The 17,664-nt window shown below is 35.0% G+C and overlaps 1 protein-coding gene across 1 annotated transcript; it reads right to left on the bottom strand.

Moving 5' to 3' along the window:
* Positions 1–7,809: 7,809 nt before the first annotated feature.
* LOC149192383 (uncharacterized) lies at positions 7,810–17,208 on the bottom strand. Its single transcript, XM_089406919.1, has 2 exons — positions 16,493–17,208; positions 7,810–7,876 (listed from the first exon to the last, which is right to left on the bottom strand). Exons 1-2 carry the CDS (start codon positions 17,206–17,208, stop codon positions 7,810–7,812), a joined length of 783 nt encoding a protein of 260 aa, XP_089263045.1.
* Positions 17,209–17,664: the final 456 nt, after the last annotated feature.

Genomic DNA, 17,664 nt, shown 5'->3' with positions numbered 1-17,664 from the left:
CGTTTATAATATTGATGCCATGGATTTAGGGCTTGGGGGGTTTAAAATATTTAATATGACATACATGCTCTCATTCCCAAAACCAATCATCATGAGCCTTGTCGAATGTTGTGTTATAACAAAGATTGTCTTCAGATGAAAACCATAATCAACCATGGTGAATCATGGTCAACCATGGTCCAACGTCACATTGTAACAAAGATTGTCTCAATATGAAAATCAACGATGGTTAAGCATGGTCATTGATGTTTATTTTTCAATTTATAATATTTATCTTGGGGTTTAAACAACTTGGGTTTATAATATTAATCCATTGGGGTTAAAATATCAATCCTTTCCATTTTTAATATTGATCCCTTGCATTTTTTGATCCCTTAGGTTTATAATATTTTTCTCTTGGGTTTATAATATTAAACGCTTGGGTTTATTTGTTCTTTGAGTTTATAATATTAATAATTCATTTGGTTTATCATTTTATCCCTTGGGTTTATTAATCCCTTGACTTTAAAATATTAATTGCTAGGGTTTATTAATCGTTTAGGTTTTTAATATTAGTTTGTTGGGTTTATTTATTCCTTGGGTTTATTGATTGCTTGGGTTTATTAATCATTTGTTTTTACAATATTAATTCCGTGGGTTTATAATATTAATAATGAATTGAGTTTATTCATCCCTTGTATTTTGAAATATTAATAATCCCTTGCATTTATAGTAAAAATAATCCCTTGGGTTTATAATACTAACAATCTCTAAGGTTTATTGATCGCTTGGGTTTATAATATTAATAATCATGCAAGTTTATCAATCCTTTGCCTTTAGAATATGAATTCCTATGTGTTATTAATCTCTTGTGTTTGTAATATTGATCCCTTGTGCTTCTTGATCCCTTAGGTTTTTAATATTTATCCCTTGGGTTCACAAATTCCTTGAGTTTATAATGATGATGATGATGGTGGTGGTGGTGGTTAACGTCCACTGAGACCAAATTGGTCTATCGGACCTATAATTTTCTTAGTTCTTAATTTCCTGGCTTCTTGTATTTCTTGGCGAGATTGGTGATGTAGCTTTCTTTTTTTTTATCTTGCATCTCCTTCATCTCTTTTGGTTCTTGGGACATTGGTGTCTTAGCTTCGCGATTTGTTATGTTCGTCATTTTGAAGATAGTTGGAGAAGAAGTTTGGTCCGGGAGATCTACTATGTTGTTAAATGAAGATTTATTTTGTGTGGTATTCAAATCCTCATAACTTTTGATGCTTGAGGGGTTGTCGAGTTCACTTTTTTACTGTTGGGCGGGGCTTTCCCCCTGCTTGTCTTGAGAGTTGTTTGTTTCTTGCCTGATTTCTTGCGATTCAGAGTTTTCTGGAGAGTATTCTTCCTTGATGACAGTGTAATGTTCTTTTTGTGCTCCTTCCCACCATGTAGATCTATGGTGATTCTTTCTAGCAGAATTTTTCTGGGAGGTTTTTGGGCAATTTTTGGCTAGATGGCCTGTCTCAAAGCAGGATCGACATCTGAAGAGGACAATTTCATAATCGAGTTTCTGGTTCCACACATAGTCTTTACTTGTTAGGTTTATTTTAGCAGGGAATTTAGCGCTAAAGTCCATTTCCACACAGATGCGTGCATAGGTGGTTCTGGCATATTCCTCTGTTTCTAGTCACCTACAGTAAATTTCCCAAATACATTTCCAATGGTTTTTAGCGAGGAGAAATTCCAAAGATGCAAGGGTAGGTTTGGCAATCTCACCCAAACTGGTGCTGAGGTTATGACTGTTGTTGAGGGATCGAATGATGGGTTCCATGGCTTCATGAATAGGCTTGAGTTTTCACAAAACCAAGGGCCGAAATCTAGAATGCATCGTCTGCTTTTAGGGTTTTCAAAATCCACTATAAAGAAACCCCTAGCACAGGGGTAGATATTAATTTCATCAGAAATGACAGGCTTCCATACCTCCGAGATCCAATTGTGGAGAGCTGTCAGCCGCAGGCAAAAACCATTGAACCGACAGATTAGGGACCTTTCAGAAAACTTCAAAGCCTCATCGAGTGAGGCTTGTACCACCTGGATAGTGGGAGTTGGAGCTTCACTGGCGATATGGGCAGGAGCTTGCCCCCCAGAGGCAGACGGAACTGAGCTAGTAACTATCTTCACGAAGCTGGGAGCCATCTGGATAAAGGTCGATCGATGATTCCAAAGCTTATGTATGTCCCTAAGAAAGAATGAAAAAGCCTTGCAGAAGAATGCGATTTAAATAAAAAGAGATTTGATTTGCAAAAATTTCTCACACCCAAGCATCGGAAGTTCGATATCTTTCACAACAAGCAAACGGCAGAGCAGGATCTGCCTCTTGCAAACAGCGGGTCACTATGACAACAGTGTCAGAAAATAAAATAGAAACCCTACAGATTTGAAACCCTGTACATGGTCAACCCAAAGCGCGGGGGTTCGAGTTGCACGCCCTGCTCTCGCATCGATCTTTAGATAAAACATGTATTCATAACCCTAGCAGACACCCGATCTAGAAGACGTGAGGGCTCCAAGTTTGATCTTAAACAGATCCTGCAGAAAAGGGTAAAAGCCCGCACTCTTTGCACTTAGGAAAAGGAAATAAAGATAAAAGCAGGAGAAACCCTCAGCAGCAACAAGAGAAACCCTCTCACTGTGGCATTGGGTTTATTATTTCCTTGGGTTTATAATATTAATAATTATTCCTTGGGTTCACTAATTCCTTGAGTTTATAATATTAAATGGTTGGGTTTATTAGTTCATTGGGTTTATAATATTAATAATCCATTTGGTTTATTAATCCCTTGAGTTTAAAATATTAATTCTTAGGGTTTATTAATCTCTTCGATTTTTATATTAGTTTGTTGGGTTTATTGATTCATCGGGTTTATTAATTGTTTGGATTTATTAATCCTTTGTGTTTATAATATTATTTTGTTGGGTTTACTATTTCCTTGGGTTTATAAGATTAAATGCTTAGGTTTCTTTGTTCTTTAAGTTTATAATATTAATAATTCCTTGGGTTTATCATCTAATCCCTTGGGTTTATTAATCCCAAATATTAAGGGTTAAATAATAGTCCTAAGGTTTAATATTAATCCCTTAGGTTTACAATGTTTATCCCTTCAGTTTATTAACCAATTGGGTTTATAATATTAACAATCCCTAGGGTTTATTGATCCCTTGGGTTTATAATATTCATAGTCATGTGGTTTTATCAATCCTTTGGGTTTAAAATATTAATTCCTATGCTTTATTAATCCCTTATGTTTTTAATATTGATCCCTTGCATTTTTTTATCCCTTGGGTTTACTCATTCCTTGAGTTTATAATATTAAATACTTGGGTTTTTTCATTCTTCAAGTTTCTAATATTAATAATTATTTTGGTTTAACATTTAATCCCTTGGGTTTATTAATCCATTGACCTTAAAATATTAATTCCTAAGGTTTATTAATCGTTTGGGTTTTTAATATTAGTTTGTTGGGTTTATTGATTCCTTGGGTATATTGATCCCTTGCATTTATTAATCATTTGTTTTTATAATATTAATGCCTTGGGTTTATTGATCTCTTGTATTTATAATATTAATAATCCATTGGTTTTATAAAACCCCAATATTAAGGGTTAAATATTAGTCCAACTATTTATGATTGTGTCAATATCACAACAGATTAATCTAATATGGAAATCAACCATGGTCAAGCATGTTTATATTAGGGTTTATAATAAACATTTTAAGGTTTATATGCGTTGGATTTATAATTTATATCCCTTAGGTTTATAATATCAATCCCTTGGGTTTATTGATCTAAGAGTTCATATTCCTAGGGTTTAATATTATTCAACAATGGTCAACAATAAACAACCATGTTCAACCGTGGTCCAACGTCGCATGGTGACAAGGATTGTCTCAATATGAAAATCAGTCATGCTCAACCATGTTTATTTTAGTATTTTTATTATTTATCTAAGGGATTTTATACCTTGGATTTATAATAATAGTCCCTTGGGTTTAATATTATTCCCTTGGGTTCATAATCCCTTGGGGTTTTAATATTAATCCCTTGGGTTTATTATTCCTTTGGGTTTATAATATCAATCCCTTGGGTTTATTGTTCCCTTAGGTTTATAATATCAATCATGGTCAACCATTATTAATCATAGTCAACCATGATTGAATGTCGCATTGTGACAAGGATTGTCTCACCATGAAAATAAACCATGTTTACTTTAGTGTTTGTAATATTTATATTAGGGTTTACCAATGTTGGGTTTATAATATTAGTCCCTTTGGTTTAATAGTATTCCCTTGGTTTCATAATCCCTTGGGGTTTTAGTATTAATCCCTTTGGTTTATGTTTCCATTGGGTTCATAATTCCTTGGGGTTTTAGTATTAATCCCTTGGGTTTATAATATCAATCCACTGGGTTTATAATATTAATAATGGTAAACCATGGTCAATCATAGCCAACCATGTTCAACCATGGTCAAACCATATGGATATGGAAATCAACCATGGTCCAACGTTGTGTTTTGATAAAGATTGTCACTGTATGAAAATCAATCATGGTCAACCATGGTTAACCATGGTCTAACATTGCATTGTGACAAGGAATGTCTCTCTATGGAAATCAACCATGTTTATTTTAGGATTTATAAAATTCATGTTAGGGTTTATATACTTTCAGTTTATAATTTGTATCCCTTAGGTTTATTATTACCTTGGGTTTATAATATCAATCCCTTGGGTTTATTGATGTAAGGGTTCATATTCCTAGGGTTTAATATTATTCAACAATGGTCAACCATGGTCCAATGTTGCATTGTGACATGGATTGTCTCAATATGAAAACAAACTGTGCTCAACCATGTTTATTTTAATATTTTTAATATTTTTCTTAGGGTTTTTATACCTTGGGTTTATAATATTAGTCCCTTTGGTTTAATATTATTCCCTTAGGTTCATAATCCCTTGGGGTTTTAGCATTAATCCCTTGGGTTTATAATATCAATTGTCGGGTTTATTATTCCCTATCAACCATGGTTAACCATGGTCCAACATGGAATTGTGATAAGGATTGTCTCAATATGAAAATCAATGATGGTCAATATTATTCCCTTGGGTTTATAATATTAGTCCCTTGGTTTTAATATTATTCCCTTGGGTTCATAATATTAATCCCTTGGGTTTATTATTCCCTTGGGTTTATAATATCAATACATTGGATTTATAATATTAATCATTGTCAACCATGGTCAATCATAACCAACCATGTTCAACCATGGCCAAACAAGGGTGGATATGGAAATCAACCATGGTCAACAATGGTCTAACGTTGCATTCTAACAAAGATTGTCTCGATATGAAAATCAATCATGTTCAACCATGGTTAACCATGGTCCAACGTTGCACTGTGACAAGGATTGTCTCTATATGGAAATCAACCATGGTCAACCATGTTTATTTTAGGGTTTATAATATTGATGTTAGGGTTTATATACATTGGGTTTATAATTGTTATCCCTTGGGTTTATTATACCTTGGGTTTATAATATTAGTCACTTGGGTTTAATATTATTCCCTTAGGTTCATAATCCCTTGGGGTTTATTGTTCCTTGGGTTTATATTATCAATCGCTTGGGTTTATTATTCCTCGTTCAACCATGGTCCAACATGGAATTGGGATAAAGATTTTCTCAATATGAAAATCAATGATGGTCAATCATGTTTATTTTAGTGTTTATAATATTTATCTTAGGGTTTATATACGTTGGGTTTATAATATTAGTCCATTGGCTTTAATATTATTCCCTTCGGTTCATAATCCCTTGGGGTTTTATTATCAATCCCTTGGGTTTATAATATCAATCCATTAGGTTTATAACATTAATCATTGTCAATCATGGTCAATCATGACCAACCATGGTCAAACATGGCTGGATATGGAAATCAACCATGGTCTAACGTTGCATTCTCACAAATATTGTTTCAATACAAAAATAAATCACGGTCAACCATGGTTAACCATGGTCCAACGTTGCATTGTGACAAGGATTGTCTCTATATGGAAATCAACCATGGTCAACCATGTTTATTTTAGGGTTTATAATATTGATGTTAGGGTTTATATACCTTGGATTTATAATTTTTATCCCTTAGGTTTATTATTCCCTTGGGTTTATAATATCAATCCCTTTGGTTTATTGATCTAAGGGTTCATATTCCTAGGGTTTAATATTATTCAACAATGGTTAACCATAATCAACCATGTTCAACCATGGTGAACCATGGTCCAATGTTGCATTGTGACAAGGATTGTCTCAATATGAAAATAAACCGTGCTCAACCATGTTTATTTTAGTATTTTTAATATTTATCTTAGGATTTTTATACATTGGGTTTATAATATTAGTCCCTTTTGTTTAATATTGTTCCCTTGGTTTCACAATCCCTTGGGGTTTTAGTATTAATCCCTTGGGTTCATAATATCAACCATGGTCAACCATGGTGGGATGTCGCATTATGACAAAAAATGTTTCTGTATAAAAATCATGGTAAGCCATGGTTGATCATGGTTAACCATGTTTTCATAGAATCAAACATTGTCAACCATGGTCAATCGTGGTCAATCTTGGGTTTTTAATATTAATCCCAATGGTTTGTTATTCCTTTGGGTCAAACATGGTGAATCATAATCAACCATGTCAACCATGCTCAAATGTTGCTTTGTGACAAAGATTGTCTCAATATGAAAATCAACCATGGCCAACCACAATCAACCATGGTCCAACGTCACATTATGACAAAGAATTAATTATTATTAATTTTATTTATTTAATTAATATTAATATTATTATTATTTAATAATATTTAATTAAAAAATATTATTATTGTTTAACAATAATTAACCATTTAACAATTATTTGTTATTTATTAATTATTATTAGTAAATTATTATTTTTATATTATAACTTATAAAATAAAAATATTTATATTTTTTCTAAAAACAATATTAAATTTAATTTTTTCGAACAAAATAAGTAATTATTTATTTACATTTTATAAAAAATGAATAAATTATTAGTAGTTTTATTTTTATTATATGTTTATGAACCGTTTGTGTCATAGATAGAAATGAAGTCTTATGTGTATAGAAACCACATTTACTAAAAAATTATTGTTATTAAGATAATTATTGTTAATTAATATTACTAATATTATTATGAGTTAATATTATTATTAAATATTTAAATTATATTAAATAATTTAAAATTAAATAATATTAAACAAAATATTATAGAGTAACTTAATATTATTTTAATATATAATATAATATTAATATAATAATCATAAATATACAAATATATAAGAATATTGTTGTTATTATTTATAGAGTTATTAATAATCATAAATAGTTGTTCTTTAAAAAAATACACATAATAACTATTAATGTGGTTGATATAAGTCTATTGGCCTATATCAATCACATTGGAAAATGTGGTTATATATGCTTCAGTATATTAATCACATTGGAAATTGGAAACTGTGGTTGTATATATGTTTCATATACCATAAACACTATCAACCTAAAATCAATTCAAATAAATTTGAATAAATAAAATCCTATTACTATTATTTTTTATTCAAATTAACCTATTTTTAACCCTTGAGATTGAAATTATTGAAATAAAAACTAACCTAGTTTCCATTGAACGTACTTTGTCATCTGTTTATGTACGTTATGCTGAAGCTAATAGAATAGCAAAGCACAAAAGTCAAATTAGAATTTTGTTTGGTGTCATGGTAACCACGGATATATAGCGAAGGCAAGAACAGCGGACTGCGTCGAGAATGTGACCACATGACTGCAAGAATGGACACAAAACAAATCAGTGAACTTTATCAGATGACACTCAGAAGGTACACAAAGCATGGCAAACGAGACTTCTATGAAGGGCCGAATCAAACTACAAAAAAGTAGTTTCTTCAAAACAAATGTCGTGAATGACTTGAATTATTAATATGTGAAGATGGACAAGGGGTAGATATGAACAATAATATGGAAGAAATTTGATCCATGGATCGATGGATGTTGAAGAAACTCTAGTGTTCTTGGTACTTCCTCTGGATATTTTTTCTCATCTTTTCAGTAATCGTCTACACCCCACTGCTATTCTCCATCTCCGGTCTTCTTAATGACAGTGTCAAATGTAGTGACTCTACAATGAAAAGCCTCTCCAGTAGCCCAAACTCAGGATCCCACAGATTAGCTCCTTACTCTGGGGATATTCGTCTGCTGGAAACTTCATGGAACAAGCTCAGTTTTGACCCCAACCCACCTCAAAAGCGCCTCAACATTGCCTTATTTGTGAAGGAATGGCCAGCCAAGGGCATGGCTAGTGGGCTTGAATGCCATGCTTAGACTTTGCACCGAGCCCTCACCAAGCGAGGCCATGTTGTGCATGTGTTCACCGCAAGGTCCAAGGTCGAGGTCGAGGACGAGAAAGAAGATGAGTGTATGCACTTTCACTAGAGCAATAGGTAAAATTTTAACACGAGTTTAGATTTTAGTAGCAAGATCAAGGTGTATTGATATTTCATGATTTTTTCCTGTATGAATTTTTATTAGCTATATTGATCGTAGATTTGATGAATATTTTGGTATATTATATTGATGGTGGATTTGAGGGATATTTTGGTATATTAGTCTAATTTATAGAAGAATTAGTGTTTAGTCACAATTAGTAAGATTGTGATTTTTTATCCTTTAAAAAGTACTTTTGAATGTATAAATAAATCGACACGAACAAAATTGGTTAGAAAAAAATATTCGGAAAAAAAAATCATTTCCTTCCTTAAGTGTTTTGGCATATGATTATATATTGATTACAAAATTTGAGAATATTTTGAATTTATAATAAATTTTGAGAATATCTAAAAAAAAAATTTGAAAACTTTACTATGTCCAAAATATTTTCCAAATCTATAATCAAATTAAATTCAACTATATATTTTGATTTATACATTTAATATACACCATCAATAATCACTAATTTAGTTTAATTTAATTTTAGTGTGGCTAGTGTTATATTTGATTATAAAACTAATTTAGTTTAATTTAATTTTAGTATATGGCTGTTATATTTTAAATTAATGATAAATTTTGCAAATATTTTTAAATAAGAAAAATTGAGAACTTTACTCATATCCCAAATATTCCTTAAATTTATAATCAAATTAAATTCAACTATATTTCTGCTGAACTGAACTGTAAAATGTACAAATGTATCTCAATAGGAGCGAAGCTTGGGAATATTTTCACAAAGTGAATGCGAGCCTAGATAAGGGATTCGACATCATACACACCGAGATCGTTTTCTTGCATCACCACAAGGCCCGCAACTTGTGCAACATGGTATCAACGTGGCATGGAATTGGGTATGAGATCCTCCACTCCGACATCTTGTAAGAGCTTAGCAGGGGCCCTGACAAGCCTCAAACATCAACACTAGACAGGGCTTTGCGGGAGCAGATCCTGAGAGTTGTGAAGGAGATCAAATTCTTTCCCAACTATCGACACCATGTGGAAACCAGCGACTATGTGGGGGAAGCGTTGAGGACCGCGTACATGTTACCCTTGAAGAATGTTCATATCATAGTGAATGATGTGGACAAAGCCTCATTCACGCCTGACAGCAACAAGGATCGAGGGTTTCATCAGAAATACAATGTGCCTTTGGAGGCCAAACTTGTTCTGGGAATGACCAGAAGGCTAGTCAAGGACAAGGGCCACCCACTAGATTTCAGGGTTCTTAAGGAGCTTTTAGCCACCAAATAAAATGAAGATATATATATTTTGATTGTTGGGAATGGACCCTGGGCCAGTAGGTACAAAGAGTTGGGGCCTAATGTTAAGGTGTTGGGTCCCCTAAGCTCAGCTCAGCTCGAGGATTTCTATAATGCTTTGGATATATTTATGAACCCTACACTGAGGTCTCAAGGACTTGACCATACGCTCATAGAGGCCATGTTGTGTGGGAAGCCATTATTGGCCACTCATTTTGATAGTATTCGGAAGAGTGTGATCGCGAGTTCTGAATTGGGTTATACGTTCAGTCCGTCGTTTGAATCATTGAAGAGGGTGCTGCAGAGAGTTGTTGGGGATGGGTTTGGATTGTTCTTCGCTGCTCACAAGATGGCTTCTGCTTATGAACAATTGTTTCTTTGTATTTCGAGCAAGTGTGGCGTTGATCAAATTGTGGATTTTTGCAAGTATCCTCTTGATTCTAATTCCTTTTCTGTAACTCTTCCTCGATGTTCTATTGAACATTGAGAACGTAAGGTCTCGAAGAAAGGAACCATCAAATTCAATTTCATTTGTTTAACAATTTTTTTTTTTTTAACAAGATCGGATAGTGGATATATTATCAAAATTTGTGGTGGAGCAAGCTCCTATTACAATCGACTGTAGCATAGAAAGAAACTAAGCAATGAGAAGGGAGTGTAGTCCCTTCTCCTATGCATGATCTCGAAACTTCATATATTTTTATGACTATTCTTGAGTACTGCCTAACATATTGACCTACTAATAAAGCAAATTTACATAACATTGATTCTCTGATAATTTTTCATGGCTTGTAGATTGACTTCTCCTGAGATGGTTGTTTCTTCTTGTCATTGTTGACCGAGTTCTCTCCTTAGTTGCTCATGGTGTTGTTCTTGTAGTATGTCACTGCTTCCTCTAAGTGCTTGCATTTAGTCTTTAGCACCATGATCTCTTCTTTATGCATTTCCATGTTCCTTTTCTGGTAGCTATACTCCAATCTCATTTCAGATCTGGTTTCTTTCAGCGACTGTTGTAGTTGATGGATCATAAATTTTTTCGCTTTGCATGTTGGGCATGCATCATTCCTTGCTACCTTTTCAATGGGGTTGAATTCCATTTGATTTGTTTTATTCTTCTTCCTCTTGTGTTTCTTGTTGTTCCTTGTGTTGTTATGCTTCCTGTGTCTTGCTTTTCCTGAGATATTTCTTCTTCTACAGTTACTGCCTACTTGCCTTTTGTTATGAACTTTACTAATTGCTAAATCTTGGCAATCATGAGTGTGACAGTCAGGAAGGAGGGGCATTGAGGGGGCAGAAGTTAAGAGGCGGAAATGATCACTTATGGAGGAGTGAGGTTGGAAGCTGGGGATTTGCACAACGTGGTTGGATGGAAGTTTGGAGGAGATGATGGTATGCAGGGTTTGTGGGCAGTGAAGAGTGGATGAGGAGGGATTTAAAGAAAGCGGAGGCACTTGGAACAGAACATGGGATATGAGGAGCGAGTCATACATACAACTTTGCCTTGGATTGGAGTTACGGGAAATGTTGCGTTTCCAAGTGTATTTGTAGAGGTTGCCCAATGCCTTTCACCGATGAGATGGATTGTTGCGTGGTTCTTGTGACCAAGATAGCAATCATCCTTGCTGCCAGCACTATTGAGATTTTTTGATCTTCTATGATGTTTCCTCTGAATTCTCGTGACTTTCTGCTTGTTATTGCAGAGATATGCTTTTTGTTGAGTTATGACTGCTTTTTTTTTAATTTTTTTAGGAATTCCCTTTGTTCTTTTTTTTTTGATAGAATTCATACTTATGATCTTTTGATGGAGCTTATGGGACAGAGTTGTCATATTCCTCTTTGTTTTCCCGAATGCTCCCTTCATTTCTTTTCACTGCTTGATTAGCGAAATGGTCTGCCTGTTGGTTGTGAGTTCGCAAGACATGTCTGAAGATCACATCTCCCGAGCCTTCTAAATTCTTCCTAATTCTCCTATATATTATGTTCATGAACTCATTGCTTGGATTTTTGTGATAGGCCATTGCCTCTATTATTATGGCTGAGTCTCCTATTATAATGGGATCTTGCATCACTCTCTTTTTTATTATTCTTGTTCCCATTAACAAGTTGTAGGCTTCAGCCTTATCATTTAAGACTTCTCCAAGTCCCCATTCATATGTAACATTTTCTTTCCCATCTGGATCACGAATAATTACCGTTGCCCCTGCCTTTCCAGGATTATGTTTTGAAGCCCCATCAAAGTAGAGACAATATCTTCTCTGATTTTTTTTCCAAGTTATGAGTTCCTCTTCTTTCATTCTCATTTTCCAGCTATTTTCTGAAGTTGTCCTCCTTTGTCCTTTTTGTCCATTGTTATTTATTATGGCTTTGTTAAGCCAAACTCTCTCTTCTTGTTAAAGAGCGTTGTAGTCTGTTGATGTTGTTCCTTTGACATTAAGGATTTCAGAAGTTAACTCCCATGTTTTTTAGAGAGTTTTCCCTATTCTTGGAGTTTGGTTTTTGAAGATGCACCTGTTTCTTGTCAACCAAATTTTCCAATAAAGAACTACTGGGATGCACTTCCAGATCCTCTGTATTGTGAATTTCCTCTTTGTTGTGTATGGATAGGCCTTCTCCAAGGTTTGGAGAAAATCCGGCAGAGGCTTTTCAAAATTTATATTGATTTCAAGAGGGCTTATGAGCTGTTGCCAGCACTCTTTGGCGAAGATGCAGTCTTGAAATAAATGTTGAATGGTTTCTTCAGCGTGCAAACACATTGGGCATTGTGATGGGTCTTGGAAGCCTTTATTTTTTAAGCTTTCATTGGTCAAGATCTTCCCTTTTAAGAGAGTCCATATAAACATTTTGATCTTAGGCAAACTTTCTGATTTCCAAACTGTCTTCCAAAAACCCCATTCTTGTTGATTTGGTTGTTCTTGTAGGATTTTGTATCCAGTCTTGAATGTGTATTTTCCACCACTTGGATCCTAGAGGAATTCATCTTCTTCATCATAGTTTATGGGCACTGCCCCTTTAAGAAGCTGCCTTAATTTGCTCCATTGCACCTCCAGATTTGCAAGGATTGTTAAGATTTTCCAATCTTGCCATTCTCTTTGATTCCAAAGAGAGATTGAGTGAAGAGTATTTAGACCTTTTCCTCTCATCCATTTTTGAATGCCTTCAATTTCTGGGTGAGTTTTTAGTGGTTCTTTTCCCATAATTTTATCCTCCCAAATCGACATTGTTTTTCCATTGCTTGGAATTTTAGAGATTTAGTTGTTTATTAAAGGAATTTTCTTTGTTACTAGCTTTCAGGCTTGAGTACATTGTCTTGATGGGATATTTCCATTAAGCAGTCTTTTCCTAGAGTTGTCCATGTATTTTGAGATGAGTGTTTTTTTCCACCAGCGTTCTTTTCCTATGATTAGTCTCCATATTACTTTCATTCCAAGGGCTGCATTCATGAGCCCAGGTAGCCAGATTGATAAACCTCCTTGTTCATATGGTAATACTACTTGCTTCCACCTGACCAAATTGGATTTTTTGTTTTCTTGCTTCCCTCCCTGTCATAAAAATCTTCTTAAGATTAACTCCATTTGTTTGTGGGCACTCGCTAGGGCTAAGATTATTGCATATTGGTAGATAAGCAGTGCTACTAGGAGTGCTTTAATTAATATTACCCTTCCTTCCATATTTAGCCACATCATTCCCCAACTTTGGGTTTTGTTTTTCGCTTTTTCAATTTGTTTGGTCCGTATTTCTACCTTCATGTTCTCTTTTGAGATGGGGAGTCCCAAGTAAAAGAAGTGAGTCCATTTTTCCTGTATGGGGATTTCAAGGATTTTTGAAATCCTTTGCATGATTCTGGGAGGTGTATTCCATCCATATATTCTACATTTTGTGTTATTTAAGAGCCCACCTGAAACCTGTAAGAAATCATCCAATATTCTTTTGAACCTTTTTGCAATTATTGTTGATGCCCCTCCCAATAACAGAGTGTCATCAACAAAAAGAGAGTGGTTTATTGTCTTTACTCCTCTTGCTATTCTGAGCCCGGTGATGTTTCTTTCTTTTATTTGTTTTTCCAAGGCTTTGCTTAAAGTTTCTGCCATTATAATATATAGGAAGGGAGAGAGAGGGCATCCTTGTCTGAGGCCCCTTGTGCTTTGAAAGAATTCACTAGGCGTTCCATATATAAGAGGGGCAATCCAAGGAGTGGTGATGCAAGCCTGAATGACTTCTATTATTTCTTTTGGAAATTCAAGTTTCTTGAGGATTGCCATTTGATATGGGAGGCTGACCTTGTCAAATGCATTTGTCATATCCTGTTTGATTATGATTCCTTTTTCTTTTCTTTACGTACTGGAATGTATAGCTTCCTGTACAATAATTACATTATCTATGATTTACCTGTTGGGCACAAATCGTCCTTGATTTTCAGATATGATTGTTGGGAGAAATTCCTTGATTCTATTTGCAATTATTTTTGTGATGATCTTATAGGAGGAGTTACAAAGGGAAATGGGGCAAAATATATTGAAGGTGGAGGGGTTGGATTCTTTTGGGATTAAAGCAAGATAGGAGGATTTTGTGTTGCTTCCTATTTTTTTTTTAGGACATTCTTCACCATTCTTAAGAAGTCTTTTCTTATTGTATTCCAATGGAATCTGTAGAATGTTATTGTAAAACCATCTGGCCCTGGGGTTTTGTCTGGATGTAGGCTCCATATGGCCGTCACTACCTCTTCCTCTGTTATCTCTTTGCACATTTCTGAGTTTTGGTCTTTTTTGAAAAAAAAATTTGTATGTTGTAGGAATTTTTCATACTCAGCGATTTCTTCTTTGGGTGAAAGTAAATTTTTAAAGTGCTTGTGGGCTACATTTTTTAGTTCCTCTGCACCTTTGACCTCTTAACCATCATCTTGTATTTTTTCTATCTAATTTCTTGCTCTTCTTACCTTTATAGTATTGTGGAAGAAGGAGGTGTTTTTATCCCCTGCCTTGAGCCATAGGCTTCTAGATTTTAGTCTGGCTTCTTCTTCCTCTTTCCTATTTTCCCTGTATATTTCCCAAAATATCTCTTTCTCTCTTAGATAATCTTGTTTGTCTTCTTCTTTGCTTTCTTTTTCAATTTGTATGCTGTCCATTTTCTGTTGCAGCTCTTTTTTCCTTTTTTTTTTTTCTTTTTTTTTTTTCATTTGCTCTTGCCCATTCCTTTAGCTTGGCTCTTAAATTTTTTAATTTTGTTTCCCAAATATATTGGGGTGATCCTGATACTCTTGGTGCCCATGCTTCCTTGATTAGTTCGTTGAATTTTGTATTGCTGTCCCATATTGGGTTGTATCTAAATGGAAGCGGTCCTTGATTTTCCATTTTGCCCATCATTATTGCCACCGGCTTATGATCAGATGTCGTGGTATGTAAAATTTTAGATTTAATAGAGTTGTGCATTGTTGCTATGTTTTCTTGAATCAGAATTCTATCCAGCCTTTCTTTAATGTTGTTTTTTCCCACTCTTTTGTTGCTCCAGGTATATTTTCCATTGTTTGGGGGAATGTCTCTTAAGTTGTGTTGTTCCATTATCTCTTCCAGAGCATCCCTAGATGGGTCTGTGTGATATATCCCTCCAAAATTTTCTTCTATAGTTCTTACCAAATTTAAATCCCCTCTGAGAATTATTTTCCTAGTTTGTATTTATTTTAGTGCTTCCTTTATGGTGTCCCAACATTGCTCTTTTTCCTTACAATGGTTGGGGGCATATATGTTTATGACATTGTACTTCTCTTTTGTGCTTATTTGCTTTAGGTCTATTTGTATCTAGTGTTGATCTTCTTTTTTTTGTATCAATTCCTTGAACCCTTTCTTCCATATTGTGCAGATTCCTCCTAACGCTTTTGTTGCCTGTATTGCTTCCCCTTCATAATTTTTTATTTTTTATTTTTTATATTTTCCGTTTCATGGATATTTGTTTTGGTCTCTTGAATCATAAGAATGTCTGGATTTTCTTTTGCCAGAATGTCTCTTGTGGCATTTTCTTTAAAGGGTGATCCCATTCCTCGACAATTCCAGGAGTCCACTATCACTATTTGCTTGTTGGGTGGTGCAAGGGACCTTTCCCTCTTTGTTCGCTTTTATCATTGTTTCCTGTGCTTCTTCCCAGGAAGGATTCCATTGGTTGTTGTGTTCCTAATGCCATTTCCTTTATTGCCGCTTCATCCCTTAGTTCTTTGTTTGGCTTTCTTCCTGCTTTTTTTTGTTGTTCTACATTTTGAAGTGTTTCCTTTGACTGATTTCTTGTTATAATTTAGTCTACTGAGGGAGGGGGAGGAGATTGAGTGTTTGAGATCGGAGGGGATGCTGGGGGGATTGAGAGTATGGGAGTGGATTTGGATCTGGATCTGTGTCTAGGGGATGGGGGGCTGAGGGGTCTAGTGGCCCAAAAGGATTTAGGCTAATGAGAGGATTGTTGTCTGCTTTTGGTGGTAGAGGGAGGAGGTCAGAAGATGCGAAGGGCTGCGAAGAAGGATGAGTGGGTTGTTTGTTGGTTGTCTTCTTTATTTTAGCCTATTCCCATTTGTTTTTCGGATCTTCAACCTTTTCATTTTCATTTTCTCTTTTTTTTGTACATCTATTAGCAAAATGACCATATTCATGACATACCTTGCATTTAAAGGGAATTTTTCATAATCCAATTGTTGAATATGCATCCACTGATCCACTTTGATTTTGATCGCTTCTGGAAGCCCTTTCCCTAGATCCACTTCTACGTAGATTCTGGCGCATGCATGCATATTTTCCTTTGGTTCACACCTGTCTATGTATTTCTCAACTTCATTTCCTATAGCTTTAGCTGAATTGTCTCCCCAGCAGTGGAGGGGAAGGTGTGGCAACTTGACCCAAACTGGGACAACGCTGGGTACATCCATTTCTGGATCAAAATCTGGTGTCCATCTGTTTAGGTACAGTCGTCCTGTATCTGTGAAGTATGGGCCATTCTTAAATATCAAATTGCGATCCTTCTTAGTTTCAAAGTGGAAGGTGTAGTAACCTCTTCCACAGAACCGGATTGAAATTTTCTCATTTATTGACACAGTCCAGATCCTTTCTACCCATTTTTGGGTGGTCTTAGGTGAGGGCCATAACTGAGTAAACTTCCCAACTAATCCACGCTCCGCCAGGGATAGAGCTGCTCTACGGGGGAGAGTGAGGGGGAGAGAGATTTCAGGGATGTCTTCCAATCTTTTAACAAACTTAGTTACTAGCGGTTGATTCTTTGCCGAACCCATTGCAGAAATGAGAGAGGCAAATGCTTTTATTGTTCCTTCGTTTTCTTGTTGGTGATCAGAGAGAGGATCCCTGTCCTCTGGTGAATCCATCTTGCTCAAACCTCAACATCGGGAGGCAGCTGAGGGACAGCTGCGTGCTGCGTTCTCTGGCTAGGGCCATGCAAATCCGTTAGCAGCAGCAGCGCGTGATAACAACCCATCTACGAATATTAGCCCCTTAGAATTTCACTTGTTTAATAATATTTTTATAAGGTAAAATAATTTAAGATAATTCACTGTACAGGTTAAACTATCAAATGAATTATAAAACGTGAGTGTTGGAGAACTTTAGTAACTTTTCAAGTTTTGTCTTTTGGCATATATAGTTACACATAGAACCATATTTCATAGTCATGGTCCAAATATATTAGAGGTGGTACACACATTAAAAACGATAATGAAGAAATTTAGCATAAAAGTTTAAGATAGGGATTTAAAAGATTTTAGTTTTTTATGTAAAGTTATATTGCAGATGTATGTGGAGTATGAGTTACATTTTATCTAAAT

Source organism: Pinus tabuliformis, chromosome 2_2, assembly GCF_031772625.1.
Source record: "Pinus tabuliformis cultivar Carrire ecotype Pingquan chromosome 2_2, CPIR1, whole genome shotgun sequence".
NCBI classification, from domain to species: Eukaryota; Viridiplantae; Streptophyta; class Pinopsida; order Pinales; family Pinaceae; genus Pinus; species Pinus tabuliformis.
The sequence above is the reverse complement of the archived record's forward strand: the minus strand, read 5'-3'. Positions and strand labels throughout refer to the sequence as shown.

Coding starts and splice junctions, on each gene's coding strand:
- LOC149192383 (XM_089406919.1), bottom strand. CDS start 17,208: ATGGATTCACCAGAGGACAGGGATCCTCTCTCTGATCACCAACAAGAA. Junction 7,877..16,492: donor AAATTCCCTTTAAATGCAAG/GTATGTCATGAA, acceptor CCATTCTTGCAG/TCATGTGGTCACATTCTCGA.